The 25284-nt window shown below is 39.3% G+C and overlaps 2 protein-coding genes across 3 annotated transcripts in view; both read right to left on the reverse strand.

Annotated features, from left to right (window-relative positions):
* Positions 1-665: 665 nt before the first annotated feature.
* On the reverse strand, positions 666-16048 carry lmf1 (lipase maturation factor 1). The gene is made up of 11 exons (XM_057825593.1): positions 15554-16048; positions 13194-13503; positions 13019-13029; positions 9910-10058; positions 9359-9424; positions 9105-9272; positions 5797-5977; positions 5272-5425; positions 4888-5071; positions 3240-3352; positions 666-3131 (listed from the first exon to the last, which is right to left on the reverse strand). The coding sequence occupies exons 1-11, from the start codon at positions 15768-15770 to the stop codon at positions 2945-2947; spliced, it is 1740 nt and encodes a 579-aa protein (XP_057681576.1). The 5' UTR covers positions 15771-16048; the 3' UTR covers positions 666-2944.
* Positions 16049-19050: 3002 nt separating this feature from the next.
* LOC130909306 (arf-GAP with dual PH domain-containing protein 1) overlaps positions 19051-25284 on the reverse strand; it is a 39218-nt gene continuing 32984 nt past the window's right edge. For both annotated transcript variants that reach the window (XM_057825596.1, XM_057825595.1), the window contains exons 7-11: positions 23401-23484; positions 21619-21681; positions 21471-21542; positions 21160-21388; positions 19051-19380 (exon numbers count right to left, since the gene is read on the reverse strand). In XM_057825596.1, the coding sequence (XP_057681579.1) occupies positions 19352-19380; positions 21160-21388; positions 21471-21542; positions 21619-21681; positions 23401-23484 (477 nt within the window). In that variant the 3' untranslated portion in view covers positions 19051-19351. The remainder of the gene's footprint in view (positions 19381-21159; positions 21389-21470; positions 21543-21618; positions 21682-23400; positions 23485-25284) is intronic.

A 25284-nucleotide genomic window follows, 5' to 3' on the forward strand; every position in this document is an offset into this window, starting at 1 on the left:
ATGAGCTCCTTGATCCATTCACTGGTACTTTCTGCCATCTTGTGGTAGAACGTTGTATTTATAATACAAATCATACAGACTTCTGATATTTACAGCAGGGCCGAGAACCAAAAGTGGCTATTTGCCATGTGGCAAAATGGATTTTGCCATGTAGCATTTTTTTGTCATGTGGCAAGATGAATATTGCCATGTGGCATTTGTTTTTACAATGTGGCAAAACGGATTTCGCCATGTGGCATCTTTTTTTGCCATGTGATTTTTTTTTGCTATGTAGCAGAATGGATTTTCCCATGTGGCTTTTTTTTCCATGTGGCATTTTTTTTTTTTGCCATGTGGCAAAAATTTTATTTTGCCATGTGTAAAATGGATTTTGCCATGTGGCATTTTTTTGCCATGTGGCAAAATGGATTTTGTCATGCTGAATTTTTTTGCCATGTGACAGAATGGATTTTGCCATGTGGCATTTTTTTTGCCATGTGGCAAAATGGGTTTTGCCATGTGGCATTTTTTTGCCATGTGGCAAAATGGATTTTTCCATGTGGCATTTTTTTTTTTTTGCCACATGGCAAATACCACTTTGGTTCTCGCTGTCTCTCGATATTTATGCCCCCCCCCAACCTGTGGAATAGATCCACCACATGCATCAATCAGAAAAAAAGTGAGCGTAGCAGGGGGAAAAAATGATAAGAGCATAAGATCGCCTACATTTTGTTTTAAAGCACTATATAACACACACACACAAAAAAAAAAACTAAATACAAGCAATCCTTTAGCATCGCTTATTGCTAATTTGTTATTACTACAGCTTCCTAAACAAGCTCCCTGCTTTCACGCAAATTTATCTGGCATGTTAATCTTATTCTCGAAGAGACAATCCCAATCAAAACTTGATACAGGCAGTCAGTCACTTATCTTCTCAATGAATGAAGAAATGATGTGCTGTACATTAAACCGAGTTACACCGGTAAGACGTTCACAAAACTTTATTTGAAAGGGGACAATGCAATTTCATTATGCACATTATTACAGTAAAAACAAGCACAAAACTAGTCAGACTAGTTTCATCATGGCTATGATGTATTAAAAACACTTTAAAAAAAAAATCAAAACGTTTTTTTTAAGCCTTGAATAACAGCCAATTGTTGTTGTTTTTTTCTATTATCAATAAAATGCATTTGACAATTTAAATGGCTGTGGGGCAGCACAGTTTCCTATTTTGGCAAATCTGTATATTGATCTAATAAATAGCTCATAGGAAATGTTCAGGACGGACTTTAAGCCCTGTGTATATACCGTATATATTTCAAAAATTCGTACAGTGACGATAATATACAGTGCTGGCCAAAAGTATTGGCACCCCTGCAATTCTGACATAATGCTCAATTTCTCCCAGAAAATGCTTACAATTACAAATGCTTTGGTAGTAATATCTTCATTTATTTTGCTCGCAATTGAAAAAACACAAAAGAGAATGGGGAAAAAAATTCAATCGTTATCATTTTACACAAAACTCCACAAATGGGCCGGACAAAAAAATAGTGGTACCCTTTGAAAAATCATGTGATGCTTCTCTAATTTGTGCAATTAACAAAACTTGTTACTTACTTGTGGCACATAACAGGTGTTGACAATCACTAAATCACACGTGCAGCCAGTTATAATGGATTAAAGTTGACTCAACCCCTGTCCTATGTCCTTGTGTGTACCACATTGAGCATGGAGAAAAGAAAGAAGACCAAAGAACTGTCTGAGGACTTGAGAAGCAAAACTGTGAGGAAGGATGGGCAATCTAAAGGCTACAAGTCCATCTCCAAAGACCTGAATGTTCCTGTGTCTACCGTGCGCAGTGTCATCAATAAGTGTAAAGCCCGCGGCATTGTGGCTAACCTCCCTAGATGTGGACGGAAAAGAAAAATTGACAAGAGATTTCAACGAAAGATTATGCGGATGGTGGATAAAGAACCTCGACTAACATCCAAACAAGTTCAAGCTGTCCGCAGTCCGAGGGTAGTACAACGGTGTCAACACGTACTATCCATCGGTGTCTGAATGAAAAGGGACTCTGTACTCAGGAAGACCTCTGGTCAGATGAGAAAAGTAAAAGGCATCAAAATAGAGTTTACAGGGGGAAAAAACCAGGCCTTCAAAGAAAACACAGTCTCCACAGTCAAACATAGCAGAGGTTCTCTGATGTTTTGGGGTTGCTTTGCTACATCTGGCACTGGACTGTTTAACCATGCGCATGGCATTTTGAAGTCTGAAGACTTCCAACAAGTTTTGCAGCATAATGTAGGGCCCAGTGTGAGAAAGCTGGGTCTCCCTCAGAGGTCATGGGTGTTCCAGCAGGACAATGACCCAGAACACACTTCAAAAAGCACTAAATAATGGTTTAAGAGAAAGCACTGGAAACTTCTACAGTGGCCAGCAATGAGTCCAGACCTGAAATCTGTGGAGAGATCCGAAAATGGCAGTTTGGAGAAGACACCCTTGAAATCTCAGAGACCTGGAGCAGTTGGCCAAAGAAGAATGGTCTAAAATTCCAGAAGGGCATTGTAAGAAACTCATTGATAGATATTGGAATTGGTTGTTCGCAGTTTAAAGGTTGTGCTACCAAGTATTTGGCTGAGGGTGCCAATACTTTTGGCAGGCCCATTTTTGGAGTTTTGTGTAAAATGATAAGAATTCGATTTTTTTTTCTCCATTCTCTTTTGTGTTTTTTCATTGCCAGCAAAATAAATGAAGATATTACTACCAGAGCATTTGTAATTGCAATCATTTTCTGGGGGAAATTGAGCATTATCTGGCAGAATTGCAGGGGTGCCAATACTTTTGGCCAGCAGTGTACTGTAGCAGTTGCTTGTCCCGTTTACATTCAGATGCACAACCGAATCCGTGTTCTTTTTCTCTCGTGATGAAGAACTCTGTTATCCTCTATTGTTCACAGTCAATGCTTCTGTGTTGGTATATGTGGGTGGGGCCAGTCTCGGGACTGGAAATACCCCTTGAGTGCTTCCAGGTTCACGGCAGGGAAGTAGGCGCCGATGCGTTTTCTCAGCCACCACTTACCCTCAGCTGCACTGGCGCTGCCCGGTTGGCTGAACTTATATCTGTAATGTTCCCCTCGAACCCACCTGAGACACGGTCAAAATTGTTTGATGAGATATAACACTTGCCACGGAATGGCATCGCAGTCATACAAATGTTTAGATAAAACATTATCAATGAACAGACAGTCTTACTTGGGGCTGCCTCTGTCCTCGAAGGGGTTGTGGTCCATCAGCGACAGGACTGTGCTATCATTAGCTAACAGACGTCCTGCAATGTGAATGACCCACTCACTTTGCTCATATGTCTACGAGAAAAAGGGACAATTGTTATTTTTCAATATGAAAGCTGATTATATGAAATCTGAGCAGTGTTGTTAATCTTACTTTAAAAAAGTAATTACAGTTACAAATGACTTCTCCCAAAAAGTAATTGCGTTAGTAACTCAAGTACCTGAATGTAAGAGTAATTAGTTACTTGGCAAAGTAACTGGTGATCATTTTTATGTTAAACATAAACATTTTCTCAAAAAAAAAAAAAACCAAAAAAAAAAGGTCACACAATGTGAAGTTTAAAGGGTTTTTGGGGGCAATTAATTGGCCCTAGCCCAGTTCTTTACCCTAAATTTAAATAGACACAGGGGTATTGCAGATATTGCGATAACTATAATAACCTTTGCTATGTGTGGAAGTCATTTAATGTTGTGAATCAACCGTTAAAGTTGTTAAAATTGCTCCCATTATTGCATTAGTTCCCTTCTACTTTTGACCTGTGTGAGTTTTAAAACTATTTCATCATTGAAAGTTAGATTTAAGTCAAGATTTTGCCGATTTCGGAGCATTTTAGATCAAAAGTTACTTAGGTTCGTTAGGAAAGTTCTCTACAACGGAGCCTTCCTGAGAAATGTACTGCTTTAAGATGGCGGCTGTTTACTAACGCATCTAGTTCTTTATTGTACATGTTGCTAATGCAGCCGTGTCTGTCATTTGCATCTAGTTCTGTATATACCGTAAATTCCGGACTATAAGCCGCTACTTTTTTCCCTCCCTCAGTATCCTGCGGCTTATCGTCCAGGCGGCTTATTTGTTGATTTATTTGGGTTAAGAGGTAACACTTTATTTGAGAGCGGCGTCATAAGACCGTCATAATTGTAACACTATCAAGGGCATTAATGTATGCTTATGACACATGTCATTGTCATCCGGCAAACTATGACAGTAACTCCATTTATGTCCAGCTCAGATCTTTTAAACTTTTCAAAAGTGAGATAATTTGCCGATGACACAAAATGACATCTGTCAAAAGGATTCGTTAATGCTCATGGCAGTGTCATGTCATAATGATGATAGTCTTATGGCACGACTGTCAAATAAAATGTTACCAAATATGTATTATAAATCTTACGACCGTCATATTCTCATGGTGCTTAAACCCATAAAATCAGTCGCACCCAAGCGTCAGCAGAGGGCGACAAAACACAAGTAACAAGTGCACACGACCCTGTTCTGTCATTTTAATCTGTTTGAGCGGGGCATGTGCGTTAATTGCGTCAAATATTTTAACGTGATTAATTTAAAAAATTAATTACCGCCCGTTAACGCGATAATTTTGACAGCCCTAAATTAGATTACTCACTACTGAAGAAAATAACGCCATTAGTAACGCCGTTATTAACAACACTGAATCTGAGGTATTCAAAAATTCAGTAAGTACAAGAAGGCTAAATAAAAAAGAGGCATCCAGGATGCAATGGATTTTAATCACACGACATAAACGAGCACCAGCAAAAAGCTACCTGTAAAACAACACTTCAAACAACGTTGTTGCTGTTGAGTGCCTTACCTGAAAGGCTGCGAACCACATGAGCCAATCCAGACGGTAATGGTACGGGGAAATGAGACACGGCCGTCGATACGGATCTCCCGGCTTACAAAGGAACTGATATTCCTCCCAAACGGCCTTTGGGTCTTTGGGATCCTCACTAAGAGTGCCTTGGAAAATCACCTCTGTGCGCTCCTTGGTAATACTGAAAAGGGGAGTGAAATGAAATTTTAGCAACGACAAAATACTGAATACGAAGGAAAAAAATAATAGCCGTGGCTTGAAGGATCTCCAGTCCCATCGCTATAACGCTAACTATTACATACTGCTGAAATGTAATTGTACCCATCGTAAGGGAGACATTTGTTGTAATAATTATTGCTATACAACGACCATTTAATGTACCTGCCAAAGGCCCCATAGGTGTTTACGATGCGCAGTGGGTCAAATGAGGTATTCATCACCTGTCTGGGACTGAATAGGTTCAAGAGCACCGGAACACTGAGACAGCCGATCAGAACGCCCAATGACACATTGACCACTTTACGAATCCGCATTCCTGACTCACACAAAAAGAAGAAAGGCAAGATCAAATGACACTGAATACAAAAATTTGGGGGAGGAATTCAAAACTGTACGAGGAGGTTGTTTTGAGGGGGATAAAGGTGGTTAGTCTAAATCTGAGATCTGATTGGGTTTTCATCTGAAATCAAAAAACGGAATATGAACTGATTGCCTGCCATTGACAACGATAAAAGTTCAATTCACTAATACTGGAAGGACTGGCTATGAATGTCCATCTTGGAGTACCATTGAGTTAACTTATTCGCCAAAAATAAACAAGTCCAGCCCATGTGAAATCTGATTGCCATAAATGTGGCCCGAGAATCAAAATGAGTTGGGTGACCATTTACATGTTCGCATTCATACCTCTAGTGGGTTCTGGGATCCGCCCACTTTTTTCCTCGTGTTGAATCTTCACTACTGTTTTCTTGGCTCCACTTCCAGACCGAAACAAGAATCCCAGTGACGCGTCGTCAAAACAGGCCAAACTGGGAACAATGGTCAACCAGTTGAGGAAACTGAGGTTCCCACTCACAATCAGAGCCGTCTAGAGCCCGAAAGACAAATCAGAATGGAGGCGTGATCAACAGTTGTACTGTATAGAGCATATCGATAACCTATTGGGATAAAAAGTATCGCCAACTATCTAAATATTGAAGGGAATAGGCCAAGCCGCCGGAACAGCGACAGCCGAACCAAATGACTTTCCGCTGGCGCAGCCCCAGAAAGTTGGCCGGGAAGGGCCGAAATCTCGAGCGTTCACTCCGGTGTTAACCCTTTGTACTGACTCCATTTTAAACAGTTTAAAGAAGGCTCAACGAAAGCAGGTTGACAATTTATTCGTCGACAATGGTCAAAAAACAAGGCAAACAGACGACGGAGAAGCAATGTTAGATCCAACGTCCGCAAAACAACGGATACATCGGAATGTCCCCGAGAAGCGACCGTTGTTAGCTAAATGTTCAATCTTTTGAAAGCTGCGGTGGATTGGGCCGGGCGGAAGGGGTGCCTGGGTGTTGTCTTGGGATCCTCCCTCTGTGGCAGGTCTGGGCGGTCAAGTTCGTGCGTCATCCTTCGTGGCTGGGACGTGGTTGCCACGGCAACCGACGCATGTCTTGACGTCCAAGGCGCCGCGCTATCAACATGTTGTCCCGGCAGGACGGGAGCATCCTGACCCCACCGGACAACTGATGACGTTTTTTCTTCGCTTTTGAGGCGAGGGCTGATAAGCTGATCAACTTTACTGTGTCAAATGGCATGTAGTAACATCTCCCTTACTGCTTTACTATAATGAATGTGTTAGACTAATGTTGACAGTTATAAGGTGTCTGCGAGAAAGGTACCTATTCCCTTCAATATATTGTCACCTCTAGGGGTGTGACAAAATATCGAAATGGTGATATGTCGTGATACTTTGTACCCCCAAAAGGTTATCGATATGCTCCTGTCAAGAATTGAGATATTGTTTTAAAAAGGTGTCAGTGTTTTAGGGCTGCAGCTATTGAATATTTTAGTAGTCGATTAACCGATGGACTAGTTAGTTCGAATAATCGAGTAATCTGACAAGAAACATGGAAAATTAAATACCTGAGCTGAGCCTGAAACGTTTTTTTTTTTTTTTTAAATGAGGATCTATGTACAACAAAATAACAATTGGCTAAATTACATAGAAAAAGTCTGCTTGCTTAATGCTAAAATTTTATTTACAATGCTCTTAAAAAATGGTTCGGACACATATTCCCACAAAAATTGGCTAAAGATACCTATAAACTAAATTATGAATGCATTAAAAAACATAAGCTCCAACAAAAACTTAGCTTATTTTGGTCTTAACAGGGAGCAGCTGGATTCAGCCATGTGAAAAGAGGCAGACCAGAGGGCAGAGTATCCACCTTAATCAATAAAACTAAATGCTAACACTTTAAAAATAAACCATTACAACGCCACTTTAAGTAAACGAATATTCGAAGCAACAAAATGTAATTCAAATATTTTTTTCTAATCGAACATTCGAGTTAAATGATTAATTGTTGCAGCACTACAGTGTTTAAAAAAAAAAAAAAAAAAAAGCAAAAAAAAAAACGTCAAGTTGCTACCAAAATCTTGCACCATAATAGTGTCGCAGTTAACTCTCAGGCTGCCACTGACGGTGCTCAACGCTAGAGGTGTGCAAAATTTCCGATTCTTAGATTATTCGCGATTCGGCCGTGAAAGATTCGAGAACGATTCAAAAACATCCAAATTCCGATTATTCAAATATGCCAAGTAAAGCGGAAGTACAACACTCTCAGCGCGCCGCGCAGTCAATGAGAAACGAAGCAAGAGTAGCTAAACGTCATGCTTCTCATTACCCGGCCCCTCGGGTAATGCCACTGCTCAACTCACGGCTCTAGCTCAACTCATGCCACGAGATAGAAAAAAACAACAACATACCTGACTGCTGCCGAAAAGCTGCTACAAAGTACATCCACATAATGTTACGGTAGATATCATTTATATAGGACTAGATGCAATATAGATTAGGTAGCGTTAGAAGCACACCTACAAAAAGCTAGATGCGGGCGTTAGTAAACGGCCGCCATCTTAAAGCAGTACACTTCCCTGCAAGGCTGTTGTAGCGAACCTTCCAAGCAAACCTAATTAACTTTTTATCTAAAATACTCCTAAATCGGTAAAATATTGACTGGAATCTATCTTTAAAATAGTTTTAAAACTTTCACATGTCGAAAGTAGACAAAAGGGAAATTATGGAGTAACGGGAGCAATTTTAACAACTTTAACGGTTGATTCACATCATTAAATTAATTGAATGTAGTTTAAGGCTGCTGATACAGAATGGGGACTGGAGTTTTTTATTTACTGTTATTTTTGTACATTTTATTTACTGCTATATGTTAGCTTCATACTGAAATAGTATTTTTGAATAATTTTAGAACTAATGTACAAAACATAAAAAAAAAAAAAAAAAAAAAAAAAAAAAAGGAGGGGGTGCATCAATAATCGTTTTATAATCGAATCGGAGCCTCTGAATCGTAATCGTAATCGAATCGTTAGGTGCCCAAAGATTCCCAGCTCTACTCAACGCCCATTCCATTTAGACTAGGAACGTTCGTTCATTCCAAACCAGAGCATTCACAGTCATTCGGTCCAATTTTCGGGGCATTTACAGGTCACTTGCTGTTCATTTTAGGGCATTTACAGGTCATTTCCTGTTTAGTTTGAGTCACTGCCTGTTTGTTTTGAGTTACAAAACAGAAAGTGACCGATAAATTACAGAAAAACAACAGGAAGTAACTGAAAATCAACAGGTAAATGACCTTAATTGGCCCAAAATGACCTCGTTGCCTGGTATTGGCTGCCACTGACGGCCATAGACGTTCAATCCATTTGAAGTGGGAGGGATTCGCTGCCACCCTTCCAGTTCAAATGGATTGGACGTCTACTAATGATAAACACACAGCCGAAGGATGAAAATTGTGTTTTTCTGTTTATTTAGTTGCTTGTAGAATATCCTAGAATGATTTCCTGACCAATGTATCGATAATCGTTGTATCGCCATATCATCAAATTATCGTTATTGTGAGCTTTGTATCGCAAATCGTATCGTATCGTGAGGTACCAAGAGGTTCCCACTCCTAGTCACCTGACGTATAATCGTGTCTCAAATATTTTACCTGAAACAGGATCTGGAGCGCGCCATTGACAATGCACATTCGCCTGCCCAGGAAGGTGAAAAAGGGGACTATCAGTTCGATAAAGTGGTTGGACAGAGTCTCGAAGCGATGGAACCACCAAGGGGAGCGATGCATGTAGTAAGCCATGGGGTTTGGAACAGGTTGGGTCTGCAATTTGATTGAAAGGTAGAAGAGAAATCATTATCGGGCCAGGCAATTCAATTTCATTCATCTATACCAGAAAATCAATCTACCTCATAGTGATAATCCATGCAGGTGAGGTCTCTCCAACATTTGTCTCCTCGGATTTTAATCAGGCCCTAAAATGTAAAGACACAAATTATCTTATATTGGATCATGTTTGTATTAAATTGAAATGAATTTATCACTAGTAGACGTCCAATCTATTTGAAGCGGGAGGGATGGCAGCGAATGAACGAATGTTCACAAGCGCAGCATGCGAGATAAAAGCTAAATTATTATCATATTAAGCAATGCATTGAACTAGGCATTAGAAGCCGATTCTTGTGCTCGCGATAGCCGAATTCTATCTCTACTATCGGTTCATTGAATATTTAATGGCTAATTACTGTCGAACGGTAACTTTACTAACGATACAGCTGTATCTCTCACCTGTAAAACCGGATATCCGGTCGTATCGGTGTATTGTTCTCAAATTTACTGAATAGGCGTACGGTATGCTAACATTACATGACGCTAGAAGTTAGATTGGGCTTAAAAAATCCAGCCCGACCCAACCGGCCGGTATAGGTGCAACACTAGTAAGAAGGGCAGTTTCACTCACGGCTCCAAGCATGATTCGCACTATAAGCCACCTGAAAGCCCAGATGCAGATGAGGGAGGGGGGACAACGGCGAGCCACTTGGGACAGAGTCCACAGCGGACACAGGAAAATAGCCAGGAACCCCGTTTCCAAAAGCTGACTCTCCCAGCCTATATTAACAAATGGAAATTTCTGCTATTAGCAATGACTGTAGCATCAGGATGACATACAGTGGGGCAAATAAGTATTTCGTCAACCACTCATTGTACAAGTTCTACCACTTGAAAATATTAGAGAGGCCTGTAATTGTCAACATGGGTAATAAATTTTTTTTTTTTAAAAACTAAAAAATCACATTGTTTTTAAAGAATTTATTTGCAAATCATGGTGGAAAAAAAGTATTCGGTCAATACCAAAAGTTCATCTCAATACTTTGTTATTTACCCTTTGTTGGCAATAACTGAGGACAAACGTTTTCTGTAATGCTTCATAAGCTTTTCACACACTGTTGCTGGTATTTTGGCCCATTTCTCCATGCAGATCTCCTTTAAAGCAGTGATATTTTGGGGCTGTCGTTGGGCAACATGGACTTTCAACTCTCTCCTCACCCCGTGGCGTCAAAATGATAACAAGAACGGTGAGCAAAAATCCCAGAACCACATGGGGGGGACCTAGTGAATGACCTACTGTGAGCTGGGACCACAGTAACAAAGGCTACTAACAGTAACACAATGCGCCGCCAGGGACTCAAATCCTGCACTGTCAGACGTGTCCCCCTGCTGAAGAACGTACACGTCCAGGCCATGACACATTCACCTAGTCCTCTTCTGGATCATTCAAATGCTCTCTAGCAAACTGCAGATGGGCCTGGACGTGTACTCTCTTCAGCAGGGGGACATGTCTGGCAGTGCAGGATTTGAGTCCCTGGCGGCGCATTGTGTTTCTTATTTCCCACCATGATTTGCAAATAAATTCTTTAAAAATCAAACAATGTGATTTTCTGGGGGTTTTTCCACATTCTGTCTCTCATGGTTGATGTTTACCCATGTTGACAATTACAGGTCTCTCTAATATTTTCAAGTGGGAGAACTTGCACAATTAATGGTTGACTAAATATTTATATGCCCCACTGTACACTGTAGAACACAATATGTAAATTAATGATCAGGTGCAATTTTCAGTAAAAAGTGTTTGCATTCCAGTTGGCGTGACTCGACATTAATACAGTCAATAATTACAATGAAAATATTTATCAATTTTGTGTCATTTTTTTATGTGTTAGGAAAATGTTCTGCACAGTTGTTGGTCTTTAGACAACAAAATACTCGAAACTGAATGCACAGCATTTGTGCCAATTTCATGCAAGTAGCTTTGGTACTTTATTCATTTACGTTTTAAATACTTGCACAACAATTAAATAATTAACAGCCCTTCTCAAAAGTGTAATTGACATTTCATTTTATTAGGTACACATACAGCGCCAAATAAACTAGTGCTGCAACGATTAATCGATTAACTCGAGTATTCGATTAGAAAAAAATATTAGAATTAAATTTTGTTCCTTCGAGTATTCGTTTAATTAAATTGGCGTTGTAATGGTTTATTTTGAAAGTGTTTGCATTTCGTTTTATTGACTAGGGTGGATACACTACCCTCTGGTCTGCCTCATTTCATATGGCTGAATCCAACTGCTCCCTGTTCAGACCAAAGTAAGCTAAGTTTTTGTTTGCGCTCGTATTTTTTTTAATGCATTGGTAATTTGGTTTATGGGTATATTTAGCCGTTTTTTGTGGGAATGTGTGTCTGAATCATTTGTTAGGAGTATTGCAAAAAAAAAAAAAAAAAAAAGTTAGCATTTTGTAGCATTTAAGCTCACGGACTTTTGCTCTTTTGTTCTTTTGTTGTACATAGATGCTTATTTATTTTTTTAGACCGTTTGTGGCTCAGCTCAGGTTTTTTAATTTTCCATGTTCCTTATCCGATTACCGTAATTTCCCGAATATAAGACACACCCGTGTATAACACGCACCCCAACTTTACCTGTATAATCTAGGGAAAATTCTTGTACCCGTGTATAAAGCGCACCCTAATTTTAGCACCAATAAATATGACTCTCGTGTCTCGAACTTTTATTAAGTACGCGGTTGCAGCATTTTTTTTATCCTTTTGTCAAACATTAAAAAAAAAAAAAATAGAATATTAATTTTCTGTGGTAAAATTGCTCAAAGTATACGATAATAATTTTCACAAAGTAAAGAGTTGTAGCGAGTTTTAACAGAATTCACCAGCGGAACTAATGTTGGCAAGTCGTGTAGTTCCCGGGGGTAAGAGTTTAGTTAAGGGAACAGCCGGAAGTAAACAAATGTCCCGCGATTTGCGTGCAAGACGTACGTTGTTTCTTTGTGAGTTTCAATGTAAACAAAACAACGCGGCTTGGCTCAGTGGTTCAATACTCTTCCTCAGACTACTGTCCTAGCTCGCCACACGGTCAACATTTATACGAAACGGATCGCCGTATACGTTCTCTTCAAGACAACATCGCCGTGTGCCGGCATGTTGCAACGCAAAGGTTAGAAATATATACCGGTAAATAATAAACGAATAGTACAAAAAAACATTTTAATTTTATTAGATGTGAAAAATATCATGAAAACAATTATTTACCACATGAAACTTGATTATTATATCGCTGTCGTTCGGATTATGTAATATTGTGCTGGTCCATGCTTACAATGGAACATGAATCATGATTAATTTTTTCTGTCTCCGTCCCTGTACCCGTACATAACGCGCACCCATGATTTTACGAGTAAATTTTGGGGGAAAAAAGTGCATATTGTTATATTCGGGAAATTACGGTACTCGATTATTCGAACTAACTAGTTCATCGATAAATCGACGACTAAAATAATCAATAGCTGCAGCCCTTAAATAAACATAAATGTAATCACATTAAAGTGACCCGTTCGAGCAAATTATGAAATATCGTGTTTGTATCATTTAAAAAAAAAAAATAAAAAAAAAATCAAGTCTTCAAATACGTTTCTTCAAAATGTAATAGAGTAAATATAGAAAGAATAAAGCCTCTACACTGGGGAAGTGTTTGGCCAGTACTATTAAGTAAACTTACCAAAGGAGTACCTGCGGAGGGAGAAAAAAAATGTCCAAATGTTAGTACAATTATGTTTATAAATGGTCTTATAAAAAGGACATATTGTTGTAAAACTTTCAAATCTGTATCCCAAAATACCCAAAAGAACAAGAAAGAATATTCCCCTAAAAATTTGAGCGAATCCAGCACTTACCACAGCTGTCCCACATTGACCAAGGAGTGGTAGAGCACCCACAAGGACACCATGATCACCATATTTGCCATTCCTGTCACCAGAACAAAACCAGAGAGGGCCATCCCCAACAAGGCGATGCCATCTAGGTTGGCATCCATGTTGCTCCAGTCCAAGAACCAAAGGATGGAGGGAGCGTACGCCAAAGCAGCCATGCCTATCTTTCCTCCCACGTAGCGCTTGACGCTATTGAGGTAGCTCTCGCAGGGCATTAGGCCGTTTTCGCCAATCAGCTGTTTATTCTGGTTGTAAGCGACACTGAAGGCCACGACTACGACAAAATAAGACAGATTGGAGACATTTTGTAACGTCATGAAACGAGTCAAGGTTTTTCGGAGGACAATTTTCATGGCGTTCAGGTTTTTACTGGTGTTAATACTACTAATACTAGTGACTGCATTACAGCTATACTTGGCGACAAATGGCAGATAACATACAGCATAGCTATATACACTGCTGGCCAAAAGTATTGTCACCCCTGCAATTCTGTCAAATAATGCTCAATTTCTCCCAGAAAATGATTCCAATTACAAATGCTTTGGTAGTAATATCGTCATTTATTTTGCTTGAAATGAAAAAATACAAAAGACAGTGGGGGAAAAAAATTACCGTATTGGGCCGAACATAAGATGGTGTTTTTTGCACTGAAATAAGACTGAAAAAGTAGGGGTCGTCTCTAGACATTATATCCGTTGATGACGCTAGATGGCGCCAGATATCATTGAAGCGATGTTCCGTCATGACAGATCTCAGCTACTCTCAAGTTTAACCAGTTTGCATTATTTTATTGCAATGTTTTTCCTTATTCAGATTTGTTTCAAGACTACAGTTACAGTTAGACTTCACTTTGATGGTAATGCGGTTGTTGCAATTTTGTTGTTTGGTTTATTTACATTTCAAAAACCAGAAGCCATTCATTTACGAATGCGATTGCACTTTAGGTTATATATTTAAATGTTCAGATATTAAGATCTGAATGAGGCAAAATAGCATGCTTTTTCACTCAAATATATTGTAACTATTTTCTGTATAAAAAATAATTTGGTGTTCAAAAAGTCTTTTTTCAAACTTGAATCTTGAAAAAGAGGGGGTCGTCTTATAATCAGGGCCGTCTTATATTCGGGCCAATACGGTATTAGACTGAGGGTGCCAATACTTTTGTCCGGCCCATTTTTGGAGTTTTGTGTAAAATGATAATTTTTTTTTTTCTCCGTTGTGTTTTTATTGCAAGCAAAATAAATAATGATATTAGTACCAAAGCATTTCAATCATTTTCTGGGAGAAATTGAGCATTATCTGACAGAATTGCAGGGGTGCCATTACTTTTGGCCAGGACTGTAGACATATATATATATATATATATATATATACACACGTATATCCTGTATGTAAGTTTTTTTATTTTAAATTATACTTTGGGGGGAAAAAATTGAAAAAACTTTTTTAATTATTATTTCTTATGTATCCCTTTCCCATGCTAAATCTGAATAAACACATTGAACACACTATTTTGTTTTTTGTTTTTTAAGGAGGGGCGGCGTCACTTTGCAGTTTTTCACTTATCGCGGCATTTTCTGGTCCCTATTAACCGCGAAAAACGAGGGATCAGTGAAATCATAAAAAGAAGTGCTGCCTTCGTTGGTTTGGTAGCATTAGACCAAATGAATTGAGTTCTTTGTAAATTTGAAGCTTTTTTTTTTATTTATTTATTTTTTTAAACTGCCTTTCATAATCTATGTGCTTTGGGGGGAAAAAAGCATATCGGCCTCTAACATCAGCTTACAAACTATGATTTGGATATCGGCTGAATGTTTTTTTTTTTTTTTTTTTTTTTTTAATATATCGGCATTTGAATGTCGGTTGACCTCTACTCATAACTGTATGCCTTGATTATTGTGAAAAGTTCATCAACAGGGAGGTCTAGTAGTCCTTTAAGTTATGAGTATGATGAGGGACTACGTCATTATGTATCGTAATGTTAAATCTGAGCCCTGAGCTTACCTACAGAGCCATGTTACTAGCTATTTTGATAATAGAAACAATGCTGTTACCAGTTGCTGCTCTGTTGTTTTTTGCCATTCCATTGCACATATTTGTGGCGCCTCCGTTCAAACACAGAAGATGAAAAGCACACGTACAACCACTTTACATTATTTACTAGCATTTGTCAACTGTATTATTAATCCGGTTTACAAACATAGACATGTTTAATACAGTAAATTTACGCCAGCGTTCTAGAAATGGACTGCGAAATATAAAAAGTGCGTTTGTTTCGTAAAACATATTTGAAAAAAAAAAAAAAAAAAAATCTGAATACTCACAGTAAATAAAGGCAACCGAGCGCAGGAGCACAATACGCGTGAGCCAGAAAGTCCCAGTTTTTAAGGAGTGAACCTTTTCTTTCTTGGTGCCGTCGACACGGTTCGCTGCATCTTTTTTGCGGCTATTGCTATTGTCTGTACATTTTGCGTCCGTTAAAGCACCTTGAAGGTGTCTTTTCCTTAATGAAGCGTTATCATTTTCCCTGGAGGTCGCCATGTTGCTGGCTATGTCACAGTGTCACGTGATTAGAGTTGCATTCAGGTGGAAAGTAAAAAATGTGAATTTTGGAATACTGTACGTACTGCATTTTTAAAATTCGAACGACTTGAATTTTCATAAACGTCAGAGATGCAGTCAATTAACCACACACTTACTTTACATCTTAATACCCATTACGCAGTCCAATTCACAGCGACGTCAATAAGGTTTGTTATGAACCAAATCGTTTTTAAATCCGTTAAGATTTGATTAAAAAATATTTTAGTGAGGGAAAAAAAATCACTCACCTTGCCATAGAATGCATTGGTTTTTTGGTTGAATTATGCAGACTCAAATGTCCTACATAAAACATCAGTCACTGAAATAGTGTTAAAAAAAAACATTTCTCATCAAAGAAAGGTAGTGTTCAAATGCATTTTTTTTGAGTGTCAAATTTCCGTTTTGCATTCGCTTTTTTCTTTGAATTTTTAATTGAAGTGACTTTTAAATATACATTTTGATCAAAGCGAGTTTTTTTAATTTATTTATTCATTCATTCATTCTTATTCAGATGATTCAAATGCAGTTTTTTGAGTCTCAAATTTTTGCATTCAAACTTTTTTTCATTTATTTTTTTCATTAATTGAATAGCAAGTGGAGGATGGATGGATGGATGGATGGACGGACGGACGGACGGATGGATAAGACAAAAATCTACTTCCATATGGATGGAAAAGACACAAATCTACTTCCATACCCAACACCATTACTTAGACATCTAGCCTGATATAGCATGTGATATCTATGAGCATAATATGTTCAAACTCACCCTTGAAACTAATAAGGAGCACATTTGGGAAATGGATGAGTGAATAGTTTAGTGTTGCTGGTATGGTTTCCAGTGATGACGAGCCACAGAAAGAAAAATCCTACGACCAATTGATGTTATATTAATTTCAGTATCCTGAAATTTGTGAGGAAAAAAATGGAGCTGTTTCATTTTCACAAAAGATTCCAAATAAATTAAAGATGATTTAAAAAAAAATACCAGACTGTACTTAGACACATTAAAAGTGTATTGCCTTTTATGTAATACAATTACGGGGGAAATAAGCAACAAGTTTTATTTAAAATGGAAAATATGAAATAAAACACAGCCTCATCAGATTACAATCCTTCCGAGCAGCGTTAACAATTTCACAATGGCAATTAAAGTTCCACAGAACAAACAGGCAACAGCTGTCATATATTGCATGAGAATTAAAAGAACTTTCCAGCAGCTACAATTATAAGACACTGATCACTGAAAGGTTCTTTATATTTTTAATGCATATTGGTGGACAACAACACTTTGCAAATGTAGATTTGACATGGTATCAATGTCAGTGCTTCAAACTCATTTAAACCGTACCAAAATACACACACACCCTACAGTCAATAAATTAACAATGCAATATTACTCATCCAGTGTAAGAATCACTTCATAACATTAGCGTTCAGGCAGATTAAATCATTCATGAGACTGAACTGCAAAGGGAGGATAACATGTCTCACACAGGTTGGTGCAAATGTTACAGTGTATCACAAAAGTGAGTACACCCCTCGCATTTCTGCAGATATTTAAGTATATCTTTTCATGGGACAACACTGACAAAATGACACTTTGACACAATGAAAAGTAGTCTGTGAGCAGTTTATATAATAGAGTTCATTTATTTTCCCCTCAAAATCTAGCCATTAATATCTAAACCCCTGGCAACAAAAGTGAGTACACCCCTTAGAAACTACATCCCTAAATGTCCAAATTGAGTACTGCTTGTCCTTTTCCCTTCAAATGTCAGGTGACTCGTTAGTGTTATTAGGTCCAGGTATGCATAGGTAGCAGGTGTGTTCAAATTAGTAGTGCACCCTCACACTCTCTCATACTGGTCACTGAAAGTTCCAACATGGCACCACATAACAAAGAACTCTCTGAAGATCTTAAAAGACGTAGTGTTGCACTACAAAAAGATGGCCAAGGCTACAAGAAGATTGCCAACACCCTGAAACTGAGCTGCAGCACAGTGGCTAAGATCATCCAGCGTTTTAAAAGAGCAGGGTCCACTCAGAATTGGTCGTCCAAAGAAGCGCCACGCCCAAATGCTTTCTTTGAAAGATCATCCCAGGAGTGCCGTCAGCATTGCTGCAGAGATTGAAGGGGTGGGGGGGTCAGCCAGTTAGTGCTCAGACCATGCATCAAATTCAAAGGAAGCCTCTTCTGAAGACGGTACACGAGAAAGCCCGCAAACAGTTTGCTGAAGACATGTCAACAAAGCACATCGATAACTGGAACCATGTCTTATGGTCTGATGAGACCAAGATTAATTTGTTTGGTTCCGATGGTCTCGAGCATGTGTGGTGGCGACCAGGTGAGGAGTACAAAGATAAGTGTGTCTTGCCTACAGTCAAGCATGGTGGTGGGAATGTCACCGTCTAGGGCAGCATGAGTGCTGCGGGTGTTGGAAAGTTACATTCCATTGAGGGAAACATGAACATGTACTGTGAAATACTGCAGCAGCGCATGATCCACTCCCTCCAGAAACTGGGTTGCATCGCAGTGTTCCAGCATGACAATGACCTCAAACACACCTCCAAGATGACCACTGCTTTCCTGAAGAGGCTGAGGGTAAAGGTGATGGACTTGCCAAGCATGTCTCCTGACTTGAACCCAATAGAACAACTTCCTCAACCGGAAGGTGGAGGTGCGCAAAGTCTCAAATATCCGGCAGCTCCGCAACGTCGTCATGGAGGAGTGGAAGAGCATTCCAGTGGCAACCTGTGAAACTCCATGCCCAGGAGAGTAAAGGCAGTTCTGGATAATAGTGGTGGCCACACAAATTCTTGACAGTTGACATGTTGAAACCCTAACCCAAAACCCCAAACCATAACCCTACTGTATGTTGATGTTGACAACTTTTTTACTTATTTTTATTTTTTTTATCTATTTTTTTTTTCCTTTTATTTATTTATTTATTTTTTTGTTGTTGTCAACTTTCACTTTGAACACACCTGCTCCCTATGCACATCTGAACCTAGTAATGCTAACGAGTCACCTGACATTTTGGAGGGAAAATGACAAGCAGTACTCAATTTGGACATTTAGGGATGTAGTTTCTAAGGGGTGTACTCTTTTTTGTTACCAGGGGTTCAGGTATTAATGGCTATATTTTGAGTTATTATGAGGGGAAAAGAAATGAACTCTATTTTACAAGCTGTACACAGACTACTTTTCATTGTGTCAAAGTGTCATTTTGTCAGTGTTGTTTTGTCAGATATACTTACGTATCTGCAGAAACGCGAGGGGTGTACTCACTTTTGTGATACACTGTATACTATTCACTCACTGGTTGATATCACAGCACTTACAGGAGCTTTGAGTGCCATGGTAGATGTCTACATGACAGGTTAAAAAAAAACACAGTCTATTGTTACTCATCAGTTCTCCTCATGGATGGTGCTTTATCACTCCTGGAAATGCCCTCCCCTTTACCTCCAAACCGCTGTCCGTGGTCACACCGTTCGTTGCTGATCTGAATGAATTTCTTGCTTTTCTTAAGGCCTCAAGGTTTGTGTTTAAAATGAGCCTCCACTGCAAAAAAAAAAAAAAAAAAAAAAAAAAAAGAGAATTCCAAAAAGATATGTTGTTGTTTAAAAGTGACCAAGTTAACATATCAACAACAAACCAGCTCAGTTTTTAACATATAAAACAAACTGCAAAGTCATTGTTTGTATGGTAGAATATTTGTATAATAAAATACAAAATTACTGGCACCCCTGCAATTCTGTCAGATACAGTCATGGTCAATTTCTCCCAGAAAATGATTGCAATTACAAATGCTTTGGTATGAATATCTTCATTTATTTTGCTGGCAATGAAAAAACACAAAACAGAATTGGGGGGGGGGGGGAATGAAATCATTATCATTTTACACAAAACTCCAAAAATGGGCCGGACAAAAATTATTGGCACCCTTTGAAAAATGATGTGATGCTTCTCTAATTTGTGTAATTAACAGCACCTGTTACTTACATAACAGGTGGTGGCAATAACTAAATCATACTTGCAGCCAGTTAAAATGGATTAAAGTTGACTCAACCTCTGTCCTGTGTCTTTGTGTGTACCACATTGAGCATGGAGAAAAGAAAGAAGACCAAAGAACTGTCTGAGGACTTTGCAAAATTGTGAGGAAGCATGGGCATTCTCAAGGCTACATGTCCATCTCCAAAGACCTGAAAGTTTTTGTGTCTACCGTGCGCAGTGTCATCAATAAGTGGAAAGCAATCAGCACTGTGGCTAACATCCCTAGATTTGGACGGAAAAGAAAAATTGACGAGAGATTTCAACGAAAGATTGTGCGGATGGTGGATAAAGGACCTCGACTAACATCCAAACAAGTTCAAGCAGTCCCTCAGTCCGAGGGTACAACAGTGTTAACCCGTACTATCCGTCGGCATCTGAATGAAAAGGGACTGTATGGTAGGATACCTAGGAAGACCCCACTTCTTACCCAGAGACATAAAAAAGCCAGGCTGGAGTTTGCCAAAACTTACCTGAGAAAGCCAAAAACGTTTTGGAAGAATGTTCACTGGTCAGATGAGACAAAAATAGCGCTTTTTGGGAAAAGGCATCAACATAGACTTTAAAGGGGAAAAAATGAGGCCTTCAATAAAAAGAACACAGTCCCCACAGTCAAAGATGGCGGAGGTTCCCTGATGTTTTGGGGTTGCTTTGCTTCCTCTGGCACTGGACTGCTTGACCTTGCGCATGGCATTATGAAATCTAAAGACCACCAACACATTTTGCAGCATAATGTGAGAAAGCTGGGTCTCCCTCAGACGTCATGGGTCTTCCAGCAGGAAAATGACCCAAAAGACACTTCAAAAAAGAGAAAGCACTGGAGACCTCTAAAGTGGCCCGCAATCAGTCCAGACCTAAATCCTGTGGCGAGATCTGAAAATGGCAGTTTGGAGAATGCACCCTTCAAATCTCAGAGACCTGGAGCAGTTGTCCAAAGAAGAATGGTCTAAAATTCCAACAAAGCATTGTAAGAAAATCATTGATACCACAAGCAGTTGTTTGCATTTATTTTGTCTAAAGGTTGTTCGAACCAAGTATGAGGCTGAGGGTGCCAATACTTTTGTCCGGCCCATTTTTGGAGCTTTGTGGAACGACTTAATGAAATTATCATGTATTTTCCTGTAATGTATAATCCTGCTCGACATACGACCATTTCGACTTACAAACAAGGTCCTGGAACGAATTAACTTCTTTCGTAGAGGTAACACTGTACTGCGTAACATCGGCACGTTTTTTTTTCTCCCCATTTTAGAGCAGTATCAGTATCGGTATACGGTGGAGTGTCCGTACCTGCGTATTCCTGTGGCCTCATCGGCCGATTGATGACCCTCTGAAAAGCCGCGATCCAATCTCGTTGCTCGGCTTCAGTCTCGCAGGCGAACAGGAACTTTCTGTCCGGGGTGACGATGGTGATGCCGTGATTCCAGTGATAGCCCTGAATGGTCGGCGGCAGGCCGGGCAGAACGGTGTAACTGTTCTCCTTACTTCCGATGAACACCTCGCCACGGGCGTAGGCGTCCTGGAAGATAGCGTTTAAGCAATGTAAAGCAAACACTGGCAAAAGTCAAAAAGGTGGGGAGCGATCGCATGTTCTAGCGTACCAACGGGTCTTTGAAATACATTAGTCGTCTGTCGTCCATTGTGAACCACCTCTTCTTAAAGCCCTCGGTGTGCTGCACCAGTAAAATAAAAAAATTAAAAGGTTATGAAAAAAAACAAGTGGTCTCTAATCAATCAACTAATACAAACCTTTGGTCCGGTTTTCTCCATGAAGCCTTCCTTCATGAAGTTTCGGGTCAATTTTGGAACCAGCTGGAAAGAAACAAAACAAAAAAGTAATAGACGTACGCATGCCCGTAATATTCACTTCAATAAAGAATAATTCTGGAGAAATTGCTTTGCTATCTCTCCCATAGGTTACTTTCTATAGACTGTTGGTCACGTCGTATTCATTTTGGGGCATTGTCAGGTCACTTCCTTGTTAGAGGGATCCTCGATCTTAAAGACATGTAATTCTTAAAAGATAAACAATAATATGAGTTATAATTTGATATTAAAACCCCTCTTAATGTTTTTGTTTTAATTAAAATTTGTAAATTTATTTTAACTAATAGGTCGCCATTCTTGTTGACATCGCAGTGTGGTGACGTCACATGGCCCGCTGCCGAACTCGTAGAAAAAAATAAAAATATAAATAAAAAATAATTTTTTAAAAAAAGTGTCACTCGTTAGCTCCCACAACATATCGTCGATTCTGCCCTTCCAATTTGACTAGACTAAGGTGAACGCGCGGGGTTTGGCCTTTTGGCCAGGATGTTGGGATCCCGCCGGACCCTCGCTGGCACAGCTCTACCGACCCGGGCCGTCATAAGAGATACATAACGCCTTCTTATCACGGAAGCCAAACGCGTGCTCGCAATCAGTTCTCCCGGACAGTCCAGAACAAATGGTGTGATGCCCTGTCCCAACACAAGGAACACCGGCGAACGCCCGATATTCAACTGATAAAACGACTGACAAGACTGCAAGAGCCCCTTTGACGCTGACAAAATCCACAATCCTCGTTGCCCTGACAACAGTCACTCCCGAATCCTCCTGTCCAATCCACAAGCAGACAATAATCCTAAACGCACACTTCTTCCTGCCCACAGCCCGCGCCGCAAGAGCCTTCAAAAGACTGAATGTTTCACTAAGCATTGCCATTTTTCTCGGGAACCTTTTGTTGACATGTGATATGGTGACCTTGCCTCCTCGCTTGAGTCTGTTTCGCCTTGTTGTTTGATCGCTGCCGACCTAAATAAATTGTCTTTGTGCTTCGAAGTTTTTTTCCAGCTTTCAAAATGGAGTCAGTACGAGGGGTTAAGACTATGGTGAACGCGCGGAGTTTGGCCTTTTGGCCGGAGTCTCGCCGGCCCGAGTCGTTGGAGCTGCGCCAGCGCGGGTCCGGCGGTTCGGCTGACGCGATCCCGGCAATCATCCCGGCAATCTGGCTAAAAGGTCAGATTCCATCATGAGCAAAAGTGGCTTGTTGCCTGCGGTACGCTATTGGATGGTCACTTCACTATCAGGTCACTTCCTGTTGGTTACGAGGTCACATCCTGCAAATTATCGGGCATTCCAGTGGCGTTTTGGATCACCTCCTGTACATTCGAGCTTTTCTGTGTCACGTCCTGTATATTTTGTGGCTTTTACAGATCACTTCTGGTTGATATTATTTTTTCCATTGGAAATAAATAGGGATGTTTCTGTTGGAAGTTTTGTTGGAAGTGTACTTTTTTGGCAAAAACTGTATACAACTTATAAAAACGTGAATTGGTTTGAAAATGTAGGAAGAGATACATTTTGAAATTTGAATGTTTTTGCTACAGGACCTTTCTTGGTCCGAAAAAAAACACCCAAAAATTGTTAGGAGCAAAATCCATCTTTGACAACAAGTTTTAAAATGCAATACCCTTCAAAATATGCGCTCAGAAACATAAAAAAAGCATAGGTTTTGGCCATGCAGTGTTAAATGAAGTCATCCGTCATCACCTCCTCATTACCCGCTCCAGGGAAGGCCACTTGTAGGTAGTGGAACCTGGCCGCTCTGATTGCATTGAACCAGTCGACCATCTCCTAATTAGAAAAAAAAACAAAAACAAAACGTGTCAGATAAGTTAAGTTAAACAAAATGTTGCCTTGGAATCTTGTTGGGAAGGCTGTGGAGAAACAATAAGGGCATGGTGTAGACCACTTCCATACCTGTCAAGTTGTACGGTTTCGACGTAATTTGTACAAGTGAGCACTGATTTTTAAATGTGTACGAAGTACGTTCAAAATCTGTACATTTTTCATGCATTAGTTTTTTTTTTTTTCTCCATTCAGATTTTATCACCGTTTCGGTGACGAGACAATGTGCGTTACTACGTTGGTTGAATGACGCGAGAAAAGTCAGAGACACTGAGAGAGAAGAGTGTTGTGACGCTGTAGCAAACGCGATGCTAGGCTAGGTGGCTCCAATATTTCCTGACTGTAGCCGACAGCCTACAATCTACGCCTAGATATCAAATACTTATAGAACTACATGCAAAATCACAGACGGCGGCGTTAATAAAAAGCAGCCATTTTGAAGCAGGAGACTTCTCAGAAAGGCACTATTGTAGTGAACCTTCCTGGCGAACTTAAGTAAATTTTTATCTAAAATACTCCTAAATTGGCAAAATCTTGACTTGAATCTATCTTTAAATGATGAAACCGTTTTAAAACTTTCACATGTCAAAAGTAGACAGAAGGGAACTAATGCAAAAACGGTAGCAATTTTAATAACTTTAACAGTTGATTCACAACATTAAACGATTTCCAAACATAGTAAAGGTTACTATATTTGTTTGTTTGTTTTTAAATGAAAAAAAAACATGAAAGGTAACACCAATTACTTTGCCAAGTAACTAATTACTCTTACCTTCAGGTAACTGAGTTACTAATTCAATTACTTTTTGGGAGAAGTAATTTGTAACTAATTAATTACTTTTTAAAAGTAAGATTAACAACACTGAGTCTGCAGGATGAAAAGTGACGAAAGCGGAGATTTCATTCGGCCAATTTGTTGCCGAACGCAATTTGCCTGCAACTATTGCTGATCACTTCTCAGAATTAGCAAAAGAAATGTTCCCTGACTCAAAGATTGCATTGGTAAGTTAATCTAATCAATTGACCTTTTTAATTTATAATTGGACACACTAACGAACTACCTTCAAGTCAAACTGAATTGCGAGCTGAAGTGCAGCTATCAAAAGACATGATAGAAATGGTCAAAAGTAACAAAAGTCACTGTTAAATTTTAGTAATCATGATGTAGCTGAAGATATTGATTGTTCTTTGATTTCACCAGGTTATATGAGACAATATTACCAATGAATTCATATTATTTTAAAAATTGAGTTTTATTTTTGTTTCATATTGCACGCTATATACATTTACATATACAGATTAGTCACCAATTTGTAAGGGCATACGTCACTATTTGTAAGACTGACAACGGCCTCGGTTTGACAGGTATGCACTTCTGTTATTAAGATGCTGCAAAAATGTGATCGATACCTCCCAAGAAGGCTGACTGAACCCAATGAACTGTAAGTGCCACTACTTGGCCAGCAGAGGGATCCTTGCGCTAAAGAAAAATGCCAGCCTATTTATTTGCATGTGTATGAAATCCTTTGGTCTACATATGAGTCTCAAAAGCTTAGTAGATTAATTGGCATTGTCATCGTGGTCCTAAACACAGATTGAGATATAGCAAGTTTTCAATACAGATGCGCGAATCTTTTTTGCTTATGTCATTTATTTTGTATTCGGCGGAAAACACTCAGGTGACTTGAAGTTCCGCTCTGAGACCCCCAATTTGGCCAACTTTCAAAATTGTCCGATTTGCACGTG

Source organism: Corythoichthys intestinalis, chromosome 21, assembly GCF_030265065.1.
Source record: "Corythoichthys intestinalis isolate RoL2023-P3 chromosome 21, ASM3026506v1, whole genome shotgun sequence".
Lineage (NCBI taxonomy): Eukaryota > Metazoa > Chordata > Actinopteri > Syngnathiformes > Syngnathidae > Corythoichthys > Corythoichthys intestinalis.